Source organism: Triturus cristatus, chromosome 6, assembly GCF_964204655.1.
Source record: "Triturus cristatus chromosome 6, aTriCri1.1, whole genome shotgun sequence".
Classification (NCBI taxonomy): Eukaryota; Metazoa; Chordata; class Amphibia; order Caudata; family Salamandridae; genus Triturus; species Triturus cristatus.
In genome coordinates, this window is record NC_140589.1 from 1,613,735,485 (window position 1) to 1,613,753,323 (window position 17,839).

The 17,839-nt window shown below is 47.4% G+C and overlaps 1 protein-coding gene across 3 annotated transcripts in view; it reads right to left on the reverse strand.

Moving 5' to 3' along the window:
- The window catches only part of TTC7A (tetratricopeptide repeat domain 7A), a 1,536,967-nt gene that overhangs the window by 919,975 nt on the left and 599,153 nt on the right, over positions 1-17,839 (reverse strand). For all 3 annotated transcript variants that reach the window (XM_085612750.1, XM_085612748.1, XM_085612749.1), the window contains exon 9: positions 15,744-15,881. In XM_085612750.1, the coding sequence (XP_085468876.1) occupies positions 15,744-15,881 (138 nt within the window). The remainder of the gene's footprint in view (positions 1-15,743; positions 15,882-17,839) is intronic.

Consider the following 17,839-nt stretch of genomic DNA (forward strand, 5'->3'; position numbering starts at 1 on the left):
CCATCAGCTCCTCCTCTCTCGCCTGGCCAACATCGGTGTCGGTGGCCATGTGTGGAACTGGCTAAAATCTTTCTTAGAGGGCCGGACCCAGCAGGTGTGGATGCCGCCTTTCTCCTCGACGGTGAAGAAGGTGGCTATGGGCGTCCCGCAGGGATCCACCTTGAGCCCCCTGCTTTTCAATATTTATCTTACACCTTTGATTTTTTTGGCAGAGGAACTAGGTGCGAAAATAATGGCCTATGCGGATGATACACAACTTCTTTTTACTTGGAAGGATTCTGATTTGTCTACTGCGTCCGCCCAGAACTGCCTTTCGGCTGTTTTTAAGAGGCTGGCCGCTGCGCCTCTAAAATGTAATGAGGACAAATCTGAAGTTCTCCTGTATGGACAATTTCCCTCTGATTTTAGATCATCTCTAATCTCCCCCGCCCGCACTCGGAGGGCTCTCCTGCAAAAAATCTTGGGATTTGGTTCACGGAGGACTTACGTTTTACTTATCAAATTAATAAACTGGTCGGTCAGTGTTTTGGCACTCTTAAGATATTGAGAAGATTTCTCCCGCTGTTGCCTCAGTCAGCCAAGGAAGCTGTGATTCGTGCCCTTATTCTTTCTCGGCTCGACTATGCCAACGCTCTGTATTTGGGCACTCCTAGATACCTAATCAACAAATTACAGACCATTCAGAATGCCGCTGCTAGACTCCTGTTCAACATCTCAGGACGGTCTAGCGTCTAAAAACACCTCTGTGACTTACACTGGCTGCCAGTCCTCCAAAGAGTGCAATTCAAATCCCTAATTTTGGCCCACCGGGCTTTGCATAACACTGGTCCTATCTATATTCAAAAGCGGTTTGCCTTCTATACTCCTAATAGACTGCTGCGATCCGCCACCTCACATCAGGTGACAGTATCACGCTTCCACAGGGTCCGCCTGGGTGCCCAATCTTTTTCAGTGAAAACAGCCATGGCCTGGAATGCCTTACCTTTGAAGCTTCGCGCTATTCAAGACCTTAGGCTTTTTAAAAAGCAACTGAAAACTTTTTTTTTCTCTGGGGCACTCTAATGTTTTCTCCTCAAGGTTCCGCATGCAGCATTCGCGCCAGGACACTTTTTAAGTATTAGTGCGCGTTATAAGTATTATATAACATAACATAACATAGGCAGCAGACCTTGGGAACTGCCAACCTTCCCCCACCTTAGGCACCACTTCCTGCCAGGGTGTGGATAGGATGTGAGGAGACAAAGAACCCTTAGAGCAGTGTAGGGGCAGAATTGATGGAAACAAGCATTCCCAGTAACCAACGAACGTATGAAGTAGAAACAGCTACAATAACACTATACATTACAATATAACTCTTAGACAAAGTTTTTTTTACTGGTGGACAGGCCATCAACGGAGGCTGTAGCCACAAATATACCTTGTTTGTTATAAACTTGCTTTTTAATTAATTGCTGGATTGCCCTATTGCACGTTGCACTTCACCTGCTCTTTTATTGCCTCTACTGAGTTGGGCACTGTCTCCTTCTGTATATTTTGCACTTTGCATTCTACTGTTTTGATTGGGAACTTTAGCTCCAGTTGATCGGGATTATCCAGAGCTCCCTATACAATTACAGCCGGTGCCAACGTGCAGCGGACAGGCAGTCGATGGGGGCTGTAGCCACTAAGATCCCTTGTTCTTTTCAAAATTGCTTTTCAAACTTCTTTTTAATTAAATTGCAAGATTTCCCTTGTCGCACATTGCACTTTACCTGTGCATTTATTACTGCTACTTAGTTTGGAACTGTCTCTTTCTGTATATTTTACACTTTGCACCCTGTTTTTCTGATTTGGCACCTTAGCTCCCCGGTCCGCCATGGGCTGTGTTTGAGTGTGGGGAGTTAAAACATATACTAGTCTTTTTTTTTGCTGGACCGCTACAGCCACCATTTTAACGGTTGTGGTCCAGCTGATCGGCATTATTCTAAGCTCCGTAATTAATGACAGCCTGGCGCTGATGCGCAGCAGATGCGCAGCCGGCTCGCCAAGGGCAAGCCTGTCTGCGCCCGTCATTCCCTGGATGGTACCAAGGATGCTGCCAGTTTTACGCCCCATCACAGTAGTATTAAAGTAAGGTGTTACTCTTATGCTCAACTCATGGACCTTCGACCTTCAGACATTAAAGGGGCCTGCTTGGCCAAACTTAATTTGGATAACAGCAGACTACTGCCTTAATTGGATTTTTAATTTTAATTCTATGAATGCTTCAAGCACGTCCCTTCTGCCGGGTGAAGAAAAAATATATTGTGCAACTGCTGGAGATGACCCTGACAATCAGAAGTATATTTGGGAGTGTTAATCAACCCCAGCTCTCTTATTGAAGGTAACACCAGCGTCCACAATTAAATTCTTTAATTGTCCCATGATTGTTTGTTTCTTACTGAAACCTGGGCCAGAGACAACTCTGTACCCTCTTTAGTAGACGCAGTCACTCTATGCTACGCCATTTCTAGACTTGATCATCAGGGGCAGAGAGGGGGTGGGCTAGCTATCATTGCTCGCAATGTTTTCAACCTGATGGCCAAGAGTACAGGGAACTCTTTGGAGGTAGCCCTTTTTAGGCTTAAACTCTTGGCCAGGTTCACCTTTTCAGGCCAGCTGGTATATCGCCCTTCGGGCTCACAGGCAATTTCCCTGAGGTCTGGTACCAGACCCTGGGACCTCACCTGATGCACTCTCAACTTATTGTCTTAGGGGATTTCAATTTTCATTTTGATGATTCATCATACAAAGACTCAGGGCCTGATTTAGATCTCAGCAGACCGGTTACTCTATCACAACGGCGGCGGACATTACATCCAGCGAAATATAAATCCTATTATATCCTATAGGATTTGTATTTCAGTGGACAGGATATCCGTCACCGTTGTGGTGGAGAATCCCTTCCACCGAGATCTAAATCAGGCCATCTGCCTCTTTACTCAAACTTAGGTTCAATTTTGGGTTTGGCCAGCAGGTAAAATCTCCTACTAACTCTGCAGGCCACACTATGGATGGTATTTTTACCAACCATGGTGACTTGGCTATCAAGGACGTTCAGCCCCTTAACTGGGGAGATCATCCAGCGATTCTTTTGAAAGTCCTCCCTCCCCGCTCCACATCTGGGACGGGTTCGGCCCCCAAACATACCTTGCAGGAATTAAAGTAAGCCGACCTCAAAAAGCTTGGAACAGGCCCTCAAAACCCCTATAGCCAGACAGAATAGCTATTTTGGTGCCGATTACGATCCGGTAAAATATTTCCCCGTGCGACTCGTATCCGGTCTTTTTACCGTACGAATCGTACAAGTGCCGTACGAACTGGCAATCACGATTCGCATGGTAAAAAGTCCATACGAACCGCATTGGGAATCATTCCCCACACGTCCTCGGGTCGGAAAATGTGTCCGACACGTCCTCGTACGATTTACCGTACAAATGTGAAAGGTGAAGTCCGACCGAGGAATCACGATCCATCCCGTGCGTCCGAGGTTACAACCGGATGGAAAAAACACCGTCCGCACCGAACTCCCATAGCAACCATGGAGACGTGCCCGCATACGCGCCGACCCCCCCCCAGCCCCCGTACGTACGCGCCGACCCCCCCCAGCCCCCTTATGTACGCGACGAACCCCCCGTGTATGTACACCCGTGTACGTTCGAGTCGAACCCCCCGTGTACGGTCGAGTCGAACCCCCCGTGTACGTTCGAGTCGAACCCCCCGTGTACGTTCGAGTCGAACCCCCCGTGTACGTTCGAGTCGAACCCCCCGTGTACGTTCGAGTCGAACCCCCGTGTACGTTCGAGTCGAACCCCCCGTGTACGGTCGAGTCGAACCCCCCGTGTACGTTCGAGTCGAACCCCCCGTGTACGTTCGAGTCGAACCCCCCGTGTACGTTCGAGTCGAACCCCCCGTGTACGTTCGAGTCGAACCCCCCGTGTACGTTCGAGTCGAAACCCCCCCGTGTAATGTAATGTAATGTCATGTAAGTGCCAATTTGTATCGCGCGGCAATCGCTCCATGGAGCATCTAGGCGCCCAGAAAGGACCACCAGATGTTAGGTAGCCCCTATGCTTACTTGACCGAGACCCGAATTACACTAGGCTTCTGGCAGTTATATCTTGGAGATTAAAGATCCAGGTTTTTAGATGTTTACGGAAGTCTATTTCTTTATCCAGTAATCTCAACTGGGGGGGAAGAGTATTCCATGCTTTTGCTCCCAGTACCGCCAGGGATTTGCCCCCTCGAGTTTTGAGTCTAAAATTCGGGACGGTAAGCAGGTTGGCCGTTGAAGAACGCAGTGCTCTGGTTGGACAGTATCTGCTAAATTTTTTCCTCAGATAGGACGGGCCTAGGTTGTGAACAGCTCTAAAAGTAATTAACAGTACTTTAAACAAAACCCTTTTTGTAATGGGCAGCCAATGTAATGCCTTGAGGGCTTTGGTTGCAGATGATCTTTTCGGCCATTTTAGAACCAGCCTCGCTGCTGCATGTTGCACCATCTGAAGTTTGTGTGTGACAACTTTATTTGTACCAGCATAGAGGCTGTTGCAGTAATCGATGCGCGATGTTACAAGTGCAACCGTAACTGTTTTCCTTGCTTCAAGGGGCAAAAGATCAAAGAACTTTCTCAGTCCCTTTATTACCCCAAAGCACATGCCTGCCACTCTAGCTGCTTGTTGTCTAAAAGACAGGTCAGAGTCAAAATGCACCCCCAGATTACGGGCCGAGTTGGTTGTATGAGGTGGTATTTCAGCTTTTTCTGGCCACCATAATCGTGGGATGAACTCATTTTTTGGGCCTATAGGCATGATCTCTGTTTTACCTGTGTTGCATTTCAGGTGATTTAGGCGCATCCATTCAAAGGTGGCCGTTAGGCAACCTTTGAGCTTATCCTCCCAGGCTTGGTTATCCTTATCCATTACCAGGATAAGTTGTGTGTCATCGGCATAGGCTATAGCGTCTATGCCAAATGACGATATCAGTTTTATCAGGGGTGCAGTATAAACATTAAACAGGGTCGGGCTCAGGCTCGAACCCTGCGGAACTCCCGTCAACAGCGCTTTTTCACTGGAGCAGATTTCCCCCAGGGTCACCACTTGCCTCCTGTCACTTAAAAAGTTTCTTATCCACTCAAGCACTGTCCCTGTGACACCAGATGTTATTAACCGGTCTAATAGGATGGCATGTGAGACCGTGTCGAAGGCCGCCGATAGGTCTAATAAAATCAGGACGGCCTTCTTGCCTTGGTCTAGGGCTGAGCGGATAGTTTCTGTAGTGAACAGGAGGGCCGATTCGGTGGAATGTTGGGCCCTGAAACCTGCCTGGTTGGGGTGCCATACATCACTATCTTCCAAGAAACGAGTAAGTTGTTTATTTACAATTGACTCTGTGACTTTGCACAGGGCCGGAAGTAGTGAGATGGGTCGTAGGTTCGACAATGTGGTGGGGTCAGGGAGTTGTTTTTTTTGCAGTGGTTTCACCGCTGCCAGTTTCCACTCTGGGGGGACTTTGGCTGTGGACAGTGAGGTGTTGACAATGGCATTTATTATTGGATTGGCAATGTCCACAATGAGGTGTAAAAGTCTAACTGGGCATGGGTCGAAGGGGGATCCGGATTTTGTTGCCAGAATTCCTCTTTTGGTATCCTCCAGGCTAACTGGAAGGAAAGTTGTCAACTGCGTGGCCCCTTGCCTCACTATATCATCCTCTGTTCTTGGCTCTAATATAGGGACATCGAAGTCCTTCGTCAGCCCCTGTACTTTTCCCTCAAAGAAATCTGCGAACTTGTCACAGAGTGCCTGCGAGGGCGGGATATCCTGCGCTAAACATTTAGGCTTATTAAAGCCGTTTACAATTTTAAATATTTCCTTTTGTTTGCTGCTGGCTGTTTCTATTGCCAACGAGAAGTACCTTTTTTTAGCCTGTTTAATTAGCGCATGATAGGCATTTTTTATCCTTTTGTATTTGCTACGTTCTAGGCTAGAGTAGTTTTTCCGCCAGCTTCGTTCAGCTCTTCTAAGCTCCCCTTGTTTATCTTTGAGATCTCGATCGAACCAGGGTGCAGATGTTTTCTTTCTCCCCTGCCTCATTCTGTTTTTTCCCTGCCCAACTGTACCTTTCAGATCATTCATCCATGTTCTGAAACTGACGGGATTTACAGGTACTACCAGCTGGGGTCTACAGTTCCTGGCTATAGTTATAAGTTCTGGGTGGGACAGTATCGTTTTCCATTCATCCCTTGTGACCTTGCTGTGTTCCTTTTTATGATCGTTTTCTCGGTAGGACATAAGGGGAAGCATAAAAGGAATCAGCATATGGTCAGTCCAAATTTGGGGTCTAAGGGGGTTAGTTGTCAAAGTGTCTAGGTTAGTGGCAATGCAGTCTATTGTATGCCCTGCCTCATGGGTGGCTAGGGTGTCTCGAATAGTGAGGCCCAAGACCTCCATGGTTTCCCGATAGGAGGCAGCAGGTGCATCGGTTGTGGACTCTAGGTGGATGTTTATGTCACCCATCAGAGTGAAATTAGAATATCTAAGTATCAATGGGCTGAGCACCTCTCCGATGTTACCCAGGAAGCCAGCACAGGGTCCTGGTGGGCGATAGATCAAAGCCCCCGAGAAGGAGAAGTTATCATTAATTTTAATTATGAAACCCATCCCTTCTGCATCTGTTAGCTCTTGCAGTGGTATCGTCGAGCAGCTAAGGGAGTCCCTATATATAATGGCCACTCCTCCACCACATTGTTCATTCTCTCTATCTACTCTTTGTATTCCATATCCAGGAGGCAGGGTGTGAACCACATCAGGGGTGCACCAGGGTTTAAGCCATGTCTCCGTAATGAAGAGACAATCTAAATTGTCATCTATCAATAAGTCCTGGATATGCTGGGCATGCTTCGGTACAGATCTGGCATTTATTAGGGCTGCTTTAAAGCTATCCTGGGGTGTTGAGAAGGCCGAAACTTGGGACCACAGAAAAGTGTGGCGACAGGCCTGGCAGCTCACTGGGCCTGCCCAGTATGAGGGATCGAGTTTATTTGAGCCACAGCAGGGCTTTGTTTGTAAGGCAAGCAGATCCTGTCTATCATAGCACCTGGGTATGACATTTTTCACAGGGTCCCTGGCCCTGTGCCCGGCCTGTGCGCGGACGGGCGCAGACGGGCTGGACTCTGGCTTGACTCCGGCGTGAATGCGGCGTGCCCGCTGAGCGCGTCCGCTGCGCGGAGTCATAGCCGTCTATTTATATACTATCTAGCCCTACCCAAAATGGCCGCCGCCGTATTCCTTCCGTGTCCCGGCAAGACCGCCCTGAACTGGCCGGTTGCTCTGGGGGGAGGCTGAGGTGCTGTCCGTGCAGCGCGGAATTCGGGGGGGTGCAGGAGGTAATTTTTAAAATATTAAACGAATCTATGCCTCCACCCTCAATTGGTGGAGACACGCGCTGCGATAAATCCGCGCGCTGTGCAGGGGGGGGTAGGACACAGAGGGAGTAATATCACACAAGAATATTTAAGAATCAAGTAAAAGCATCTGCCCGGCTCAAGCCTCAGGCATCAAGTGGCATGGTATCTCGAGAACGGAGTCCTTCTACTATTTTTATACTATCTAGCCCTACCCAAAAAGGCCGCCGCCGTATTCCTTCCGTGTCCCGGCAAGACCGCCCTGAACTGGCCGGTTGCTCTGGGGGGAGGCTGTGGTGCTGTCCGTGCAGCGCGGAATTCGGGGGGGTGCAGGAGGTAATTTTTAAAATATTAAACGAATCTATGCCTCCACCCTCAATTGGTGGAGACACGCGCTGCGATAAATCCGCGCGCTGTGCAGGGGGGGTAGGACACAGAGGGAGTAATATCACACAAGAATATTTAAGAATCAAGTAAAAGCATCTGCCCGGCTCAAGCCTCAGGCATCAAGTGGCATTCGAGTCGAACCCCCCTGTGTGTACACCCGTGTACGTTCGAGTCGTACCCCCACCCGTGTATGTACGGTGCGTACCCCCAGCGCGTACATACACGGGTGGGGGTACGACTCGAACGTACACGGGTGTACATACAGGGGGGTTCGACTCGAACGTACACGGGGGGGTTCGACTCGAACGTACACGGGGGGTTCGACTCGAACGTACACGGGGGGGGTTCGACTCGAACGTACACGGGGGGGTTCGACTCGAACGTACACGGGTGTACATACACGGGGGGTCGGCGCGTACATATGGGGGCTGGGGGGGGGTCGGCGCGTACGTACGGGGGCTGGGGGGGGGTCCGCGCGTACGTACGGGGGCTGGGGGGGGTCGGCGCGTACGTACGGGGGCTGGGGGGGGTCGACGCGTACGTACGGGGGCTGGGGGGGGGTCGGCGCATACGTACGGGGGCTGGGGGGGGTACGGTGCGTACCGGGCCACCTACTCTGGTCGATTCGCGCCGTACTTCGCTTTTCCGGCACTTTTTGGGTGCCGTGAAAATATTGCCGTCCGGACTGCTGTCGGTTCGAATCGTAATTCCTGGGTCGTGAAACGCTGCCTGAAAGCGTCCCGACGTCACGTCGCAGCATTCCCGGATCACATTCGTATGTATGTTTTCGTCGGTCGGTGTTTTTTACGATTCGTACGGAAATGGTGTTTCCGTGCGAATCGTAATTCCAGGTTTGTAAAGTGTTACGACCGGGTACGAGTCGGACGGGGAAAACGCTCCGACCGACGGTTCGTACCCGGTTTTTACCGGATCGTAATCGGCACCTTTGTGTATACTATGGAAGGCTTCCAAGCCTGAGTCACTGCAGCTTTGGACAAAGCAAGCTACTTAAAGTCTTAAAGTTAAGACTGCAACCAGATGCAAGCCCTCTGCGCCTTAGTTCTCAATAGAACGTAATCCCCTTAGGCAGGAATTCCGCAAACAAAAGCAGAAATGCAAGGCTAACCCAGCCCTTAGGGAAAAAGCGAAACATAAAGCCCTTCTTTTGGGTTATAAACAGACCACTGTGTGGGCTAAAGTGTCTTTCTTTACAGAAAAAATTAGATCTGCTAATAATTCTTCTGAGAAGTTGTTCAAGGTAGTGAAGGAGTTGTCCAATCCAACCTTTCAGCGATCGCTCAATTCCTCTCAAATATTTTGTGACAAATTAGCCCTCTACTTTTGGGATAAAATGCTTAACATTGTTTCGGACTTTAATGTAGCTTTAGCAAATGATCCCCTTTTTGACAATCTCGTCACTTGCCCTGAAGATTATCTCCTCTCTGCATTCTCCCCTATGTCCATCTAGCAAACCAAGGATTTATTGCTGAGTTTAAAATCAGGTTCTCCTTCTGACCCTTCTATGCACAAAACATTACAGCTAGATGAGGACCTTATTGCTAATTTTCTGCAGAAGGTGTTTAATCTTATGCTTCAATCTGGTGTGTTCCCCACTGCCTTAAAGGAAGCTGTTGTCACTCCGCTTCTCAAAAAACCTAATGTGGATCCTGATTATATGAAAAATCTTTTCCCCATCTCTCTGTTACCGGCCTCTGCTAAGATCCCAGAAACGTTTATCAACCAAGAACTGGTCACATTTATTGATACCCATTGTATCCTTGACCCATCTCAAAATGGATTTTGGACTGGCCGTCAGTATTCGCTGCCAGGTTGATCAGGGCAGGGGGACTATCTTGGTAATGCTTGATCTGTCTGCAGAATTCAATACCATCTTGCCCGTATGGATGATTCAATGTCTGCAGCAAGCTGAGGTTAGTGGGATCGCCCTACAGTTTCTCCGCTCTTTTTTTAAATCTATTTGGGTGCAACTTGTCAACTGTGGTGGCATCAAGGCAAAGGCATTTAGCCTTCCCTGTGGGGTGCCTCAGGGCTTGCCCTTGAGTTTTACCCTCTCTAGTCTGTATGTGGTCCCTCTGGCTGCATTGGTATGCTCATTTTAGTTTCAAGTACTATCATACGCAGACAATACTCAAATTATCATATATATTTCCAACAGCCTGTCCGCAGTGGTGGAGAAGTTCAACCAGCTGGATGAGAGAACTCGTTGAAGCTTAATGCAGACAAGAATGAGGTGCTATGGTTTGTGTCTCAAGACTATCTGGTTTAACATCTGGTGGCCGGAAGCCTGTGAACCTCTCCCACTACAGTTGAGTCCGCAAAAATTCTTGGTGTCATCTTTGACAATACCTTGAGGTTTGACACACAGGTTAGTCGTAATACTAGCACTTGTTTTTACATTACAGGGACTTTGAAAAAGATCGTTCTTTATATCCTGTCGGAACTGCTCCATTCAGTCACCATTGCTCTGGCCACCTCACGGCTGGATTACTGTAATTCACTGTACCTTAACATCAACAGTTCTTCCCAGAATAAACTTCAGGCTGTGCAGAACACAGCTGCCCACCTAATTTGAAATATTCCCAAACGGCTCTTGGTCAGAGACGGGATCCACTTCCTACACTGGATTCCAGTTAGAAGGCAAATCTCCTTCAAGGCATTGTGTACAGTCTTTATCTCCTTGCATCAGAAAGGCTCTGGCCAACTAAATGCACTGTTCCACTGGTACACGTCCACTAGGCCTTTAAGATCTTCTCACTGCAAAACAGGGATGATTCCCAGATTTTGGAAATACAGATGAGGAGGGAGTTCCTTTTCGGTTGCTGCTGTCAAACTGTGGAACACCCTACCTATCCATATCTCTGAAGAAGGCTCCCTTATGTCTTTTAAAAAAGCATTTGAAAACCTAGCTTTTTTCATCATAGACTCCTTGATTTCTCAGTTGCTCTGCTCTGTTGACTAGTCTGTCTCACTTCAGTGCTTTGATACCGACAGGTTTTAGTGCGCTTTATTAATCATATCTTATCACAGAGTTCCATATCCAGGGATTTTAAAACTGGCACCAAGAGTTCGAAATACAGCCCATGAGGAATATATTTCCAGATGGTCATCCCTGAAAGGCATCTTGTTACAATGCTTCGATATTGAGAATATGCAGGCGCTTTGCAGGTTAAAATGGCAGCTGGCCCCTTGAAATGATTATTTGAAAAACCAGATATTCAGCTTCTGACAGAACTTCAATGGTGCCGAATGCAATTAGAACGCCCATCTGTTACATTATCACAATAGACATGCTAACCCTGTGTTAAGTCCCCCTCATCCCTGATCATGATCGCAATTGTCACAACTCCAAAAAGCGTTGTACGGCAAGGAAAGCAGCAGTCAGGTAGCAACTTGTGGAAGGACCAGACGTGGACACAGAGCACAGTCGCAGGTCAGGAGATCTTGGACATATTTACTACGTTAAAGTTTTTCAAGTACCCAGTGGCTGTTGAAGAGGTCTCATGATGTAGGAGGTTGTCAGACTGGTGTCACTGGCATAACCCCTTCCAGGTCGCCCGCTCCCCTTTCCTGCACCCCTCCCATCAAACTGCGTACCTGTACTTCCTTAAATCACCACTGACAAGTGTGCTTTGGTGCCATAACAGGTTGCAGTTTATTTAACATCACGTATTCATACATTTTCAACGTTCATGGTCATAACCTCCGATTGTTTAGTGTCCATTCTACATGTTGCATTTACTGGGCTTTCCCCTTGTTTTGCTCGCAGTATGGACCCACCCTCCTGGGAAGGGAGGGACCCTCTGTCTGGGCTTCTGATTTATAGGTCTAGGCTTCAACTTGCTACCGACTTGGAGGGTGTCCGTCTGGACCTGCCTGGGCTGCAACTGCCGTCCCGCTCGCCCTGTACCCTTTCGTGGGCCCTCCCTGCTCCCAGGGGTCCCTGCCATGCGGCATCCCAAGGACCTTACTTGAGCATCTACTCTATCTTTCTTGAGGCTGAGTCTCTGCATCTTTTTCCCTCGGTACCCCTGCCGTGAGGCATCCCAAGAGTCCATCGGTAGCATCACATCTACTCTTTCTATGGCGGCCCGCCACCCCTTGGCTCCCTCAGTGCCCCTGGCGTTAGGCATCCCAAGGACGCTGTGAGAGCCTTCCATCTATCTTTTAATAAGTTCCCTCTTATTACTACCTTCCTTGTGTTCGTTCCGCCACGCTACCTACGGTTTCATGACCAGAGGGAGCTTCCCCCCTAACCCGGCCCTCCTTCGCTCTCAGATGAAACCCATCTGCTTCAGTACCCCTACAATGTTTAGGAGGAACATGTCCATTCCTACCCCAGTATGGTGCACCCGTCATCCAGGTGGTAACCCGGTGATCTCAAGTTTATGAATCCGTGCCTAATGAAACCCCATCCGTTGGCCTTACAAACTCTCGCCATGGTAATATTGAGTTTCCGTCTGGATTTTTCCACCACCCCCAAGTCCACTGCCCTCACCAGTATCTCCGTACTATAATTTCAGAGAAAATTACTTCAGCTGGACGTATCAGGCTTGCTAGAGCCATGAGGCCTTTCTGCATATTTTCCAACAGAGCCCGCCTACCCAAGGCCGCCAAGTCATTTCCTCCCAGGTGGACCACCACAGCATCCGGTCTGCCACCTTGACTCGATGCTTCCCGCGCCGCGGGTAGCAATTGATCCCATTTCATTCCTGAGCGTCCCAACCAGACTATCTCGGTGTCCCGCAGCCATATTCCGCCGAATTCGCGTCTTGCCGCCGCCCATTGTTAGGCCCGTGTCACGTAGGAATGCCCCATGGTCCACACCTTCTTGCGTGAATTGTTCGGACCTAAATGGGTGTGGAAGGGAGGAGAAACCGAACTCGGTACATTGTGGGGCATACGTAACGCTTGAATGCGCTGGATGCCCAGTGCCCTATGCCCTTGATCTGCTCACTACCCAACCCGAGTCCTTCTGCCGTGGTGGCCACCCCTAACCTGAAAGAGTGGGAACCAAACTCTTTTGCCGGGAGGCCCATAGCCTCCAGGGTCCTTCTCATCACTGTTATGAACTGGAAGCGGCTGAGGAATGACCCATCCTTATGTTTGAAAAGCGGCCCATCGCTGTCTTCCACAGGTCCCAATTATTCTCGCAGCAAGCAGACCGGGCAGCAAGGTGCATCCTTAATGCAGTGTATTCTGGTCCATGTTCCCCTTACTGCCTGGTCCGTTTTGGACCGTCGCAGCAGTATGTCCATGCCCTCAGTGCCTTTTTCTATGTCCTGTCTGTGGATGCATGCTGGGTCACTGATTGATGGGGCTACCAGCTCGCTGACCCTGTAGACCCCAAAGAATGCTAGTGCGAATTCTGCACTAAAGAGCGTTGTTTCATGCCTGGAGGTGCATATCCATGCCAATGCCCCCAACATCCCCTGCAACGTGCTAAAATGGATGGGGCGCCTTGCATCTTTCTGTGCCTGTTGTACCCTGCCCCAACCTCTCATCGCCATTTTGCATTGAAAAGACCTAGTTGGGTCTTCTCTCGCATTCATCTTTGTGTAGTAGGCCACCGTGTTTAAGTGTGCCTGGGCCCAGGTTTTTGTCTTGCCTGACGTGAAAGCTCACTCCATGAAACCTAGGACTTCCTGTGTAACTCTCCGACCCCCTTCCATCCCTGCCCAGGCCATGAATGTTTCCCAACACTTACGGAAACGTTTGTTGATTTTGAGGGCCAGTGCATTGTCCAGTAGTGTCTTCAACCCAGGTCCGCCCACGCTTCTGCTGGTACTGGGGTCATCGCTTTGTCCGCATCTGGGGCAAGCTCTCAGAATTTCTCCCACTGGAAACGAGAAATGGCATCCGCCACTGAGTTGTCTATCCCTGAGATGTGTCTCACCCTAAGCGCGATGTTGCCGCTTAGCTGGCAGCTGACTAGTTTCTGTAGCAGGGTTGCCACCGCCGGGCATTTTGCTGACCCTGTGTTAATTGCCTGCATGACTGCATGGTTGTCAGACCATAGTGTGATCTGTCTGTTCGCTAGCTGCTGTGGCCAAATTTGGAAAGCCAACACTATTGGGAACAACTCCAATAGGAATATGTTCTTGGTGAGCCCAGCACTCTGCCATGCCATTGGCCAGACCCCTGCTGCCCAGGTGTTCCTGAGGATTGCTCCGAAGCCAAAACCTCTGGCTGAGTCCGTGTAGAGCTCTAACTCCTCCGTCTGCACCCATGGTGATGCAGACCCTGTGGTCACTTCTCTCTGCTGCGAGGGAGAGGTGGGTGTGTTCTCCTTGTGCCCTGCTGGCCCCTTTAAACCCCCTCTCGCCCTAGCCTACTCACCCCCTGATTGGGGGGGCCCGTGTTTGTACCTGGGGGACCAATCCTGGCTCTCCCCGCCTAGCCATAATGTTAACGAGTGGGGAGGAGGCGGGGCAGGCTTCCCTCCCCTGGACGGCGTTCGACCTGGGCCCCTATCTGTTCCAGCTTCGCCTCCCAGGCCAGGGTTACGACTTGATCAGCAGTTAAATAAACAAAAAAATTATATTGTACTTTCTGCTGTATTCCGCTGCACCTCGAAGGATCCAATATGGAGCAGATAATTTTATCAAACGGGTACTTTCAGTTATTAAAAAACACAAAAGGCTTTTTTTTCAGTTGTCCGATTTCTCGTGGAGAACTTCGAAGGTTTGTACCTCCAGCAAAAAACTATTATCTTGGGCGTAACCGATGTGTTTAACATCGAATTATATGCTGTGGCTGCAGGATATTGATGTTTGTGTTCTATAGGAGGTTACGTTAAATTATAAAGAAACCACGGCAAGAAATTATAACTTCAAACAAGTTGGTTTTATTTAACATCTAAGCGGGAGGCATTTTATTCTAGACGCAAAAACGTCGTATTACCTTACCCACTGTTAAGTGGACGTAGAAAAAAGTAACTCATTGAATGCTACGCTGCATTTGTCAAATGCGGACTCTCATAACTGTAGACTTGAGAATTTTATTAAAACATAGTTCCAACAATTTATTTTCCATTTCGTATATATATGGAAATTCTGCTTTCAAGTTCTGATGAGATACACCTGAGGTAAATGAGACATTCCAGATTTAAAGGACTGCCGTAGACCACAAACTGAAACAAATAGACTGAGCAGCGCAAAAACTGCCCTGGTGAAAAAAATGTTGTCATGGTTGTGGTTCTGCCATGGGGGGCTTATGCACCCTATTCTAATTTCACGTTTAGAGTGGGGAATAGCATCGAAAGGGGAGAGGGGAAGGGGACGGGGGCACACTGACAGGGGATGGGGGAGGGGGGTAGGTGACCGGGTGGGAAGGTTGATCCGTCTCCTGGAGAGTTGGGGTTGCAGCTACATGTGGGGTACTACCTGGATGGGCGGGGATGGTGAGATGTTTGTTGACTTGTTGATTTGGAAAACAATAAAAAATGTTTCAACAAATAGAGTGGGGAATAGCAATGAAGTGGCGGTTTTACTGTAGGTGAAAACAATTCAATTTTATCAATTTCTGACCTCCTTTCCCTGTGCAAATTCCACAAAGTATACATGGAGCGATGTGTGCGATCGCTGTTGGCTACTTTACTTTAGCACGCGGCCCAGAATAAGGCCTTAAGAGACATTTTCAAATAGTTCGTCTCCATAGTCACCGAGTGCTTTAACTACAAGACCTCACCTTCATTCTTATTCAAAGCCAGTCCAATAGCCTTAAGGACAAGTTTACAGCAACCAAAAAGAAATCACCTCGGCAGTTAAAATGATACCCTGAACACAGCACAGGCAGGCGGTAGTCGTCAGGTGACATTCCAAAGTTCAGTACATTCACGCAGTGATTTACTTCACTTATGCCTGAACAATAGTTGGAGAGGGAAAGGGTGCTAGTTTCAAAGTAATAATTCCAGTACCTCAGACAGCATGACATATTGCCCTCTCCTGCCCATGGTGATGCTCAGGAGGTCGTAGACTGCAGAAGCATTCTGAAGGCTGACAGCTCGATCCTCTTTCTGGTCTGGAGCTCGACTGATTACTGCATCTCGATTCGCCTTGAAACAAACATGCAAAATACAAGATGAGAAAAGTATCTCCAGGGATTGTATAGTATGCTGCCAGATATGTCCAAATGACCCACCTCAAAGAGCTTTCAATTATCATATATGTTTTATAAAACTGAGTGCATTAAATAGTGCATTAATCTATTCCATTAGGAAACCATTAGTGGCAAAGTCAATAGAACGGTGTTGAGAGTCAACCATATGTTTTGCCAATGTGTGCATTTAAAAATAAAGAAATTATACAAAAAGCACTCTTAAATAGCCTTTTGTGCGTGCACATACATGCAGATTCGGCCAACATAAAATGTTTTTTCTAATAAAGTCTTAAAGGCCATTCCAAGATAGCTACCCATGCACATACATGCGTAGGCTCTCATTTGTTAATGTTGTTTTCCTTTTTTTTACAAATAAATGTAAAAATGAACCCCATTCATGTGAACACATGTTTTGGCACATGCATACATTCACGCACACAGAGGGTGATCTTTAAATAGATCCAAGAAAAGTGAAAAGCATTCAAAGATGGCTGCTGAGGTAGCGGAAATCACATTTTATTTGTAGGGGTGCATTATAATCACACGTCTAGAGCGCACCCCATATAATCTTTTGTTGTATTAACATGAAGTGTTAGAATTGTGAAATGTTTTAAAATGAAACATGATGTGTTTAGACCATTGAACGTAACATGAAGAATTAACGTAGAAAGTGAATGCAACTAGCAGAAGACATTATTGTGAAGAACTCGTGTTGTGCAACTGACAATTATTAATGTATTGAATGTGTTTATTAATCATATAATTTTACATGTAGGTAAATGCATTAATTGAATGCTTTATTTTTCCTATGCAAATATGTGAAGCTCATATGCTGGTGTCTTAAGTTAGCTGAATTTTGTAGGTCTTAAATGCAGTTCCCTGGAAACTCTAGCTTTAGAATTAACATGCTGAATTTCATGTGGGCTGTGGAATTTGTTCTTTGACATGTTTTGTGTTGCAGGTGAAAGAAACTCTTGTAAATAATGTCTTTGTTTTCTTAGTCAGGCAAGGAGAGAAAATGTTACATTGTGTGGTTTGAATCATAAACGAAGGTCGTTGCGCTTTGCACAGGAGAAGGCCAGGGAACCAAGGACAAACTGTTGCCAGCAAAAGAACACTGTTGTCCCATGGAAAACTACCTTTAGGATTGTACCCAGAGCAGATGGCATCACCCGCAAAGAATCTTAGGAAGAATACCTGTAATAATGTAATGATGGGAGTAGAGAAAGTGTCCACTTCTTCCTCTGCCTATGGAGAGAGAGCATCTTAGAACAAGCTCTCTCTTGGTAGCTTCATGCTGCATTGATTCATACAGTGGAGAGACTTATAAGGAAGATTCCACATCCTGACACCTTTTTATTCCTTTTCTTGAAGATTTTTAAATAGGGATGTCACGTTAGTTTTACTGTACGGAAAGATTAATGCTTTATACTCATCAATCCTCTATGCAGGAAAACTTGGACTCATGCTTTCTGATCCTCTGCATCCTATTTCTTGAATTAATTGTTTTGCTTATGTTACATCACCACAATTGGATACGCAGAACTGGCTTAATGCTAATTCCGATGTACTTTTATACTCTCGTCCTGAGGTGTCTTTACGTTCAGTTATTTTTGGCTTTTTATTAAATTATCTAACCTGACGTAGTTATCTGTGGTTACTATGTGTCCAGAGGAACTTTGTTGAATGGTTTGGAAATAACAATTAATTTTCTCCCCTCTATGCTTACATGCTGCTAAAAAGAACCAGTGGATTGTAATTCCAGAATAGATCCAGAACTTATGGGCCGGCCCTTTCACTGCCAAAACATGCTGATTCATGAGCATGCATGCCTAGCCATGGGTGTCCATTTTAAATTGTTTGTTATTAAAGAATGAGGAAATATGCGTCGATGCAAACACATAAAGGGAAGTG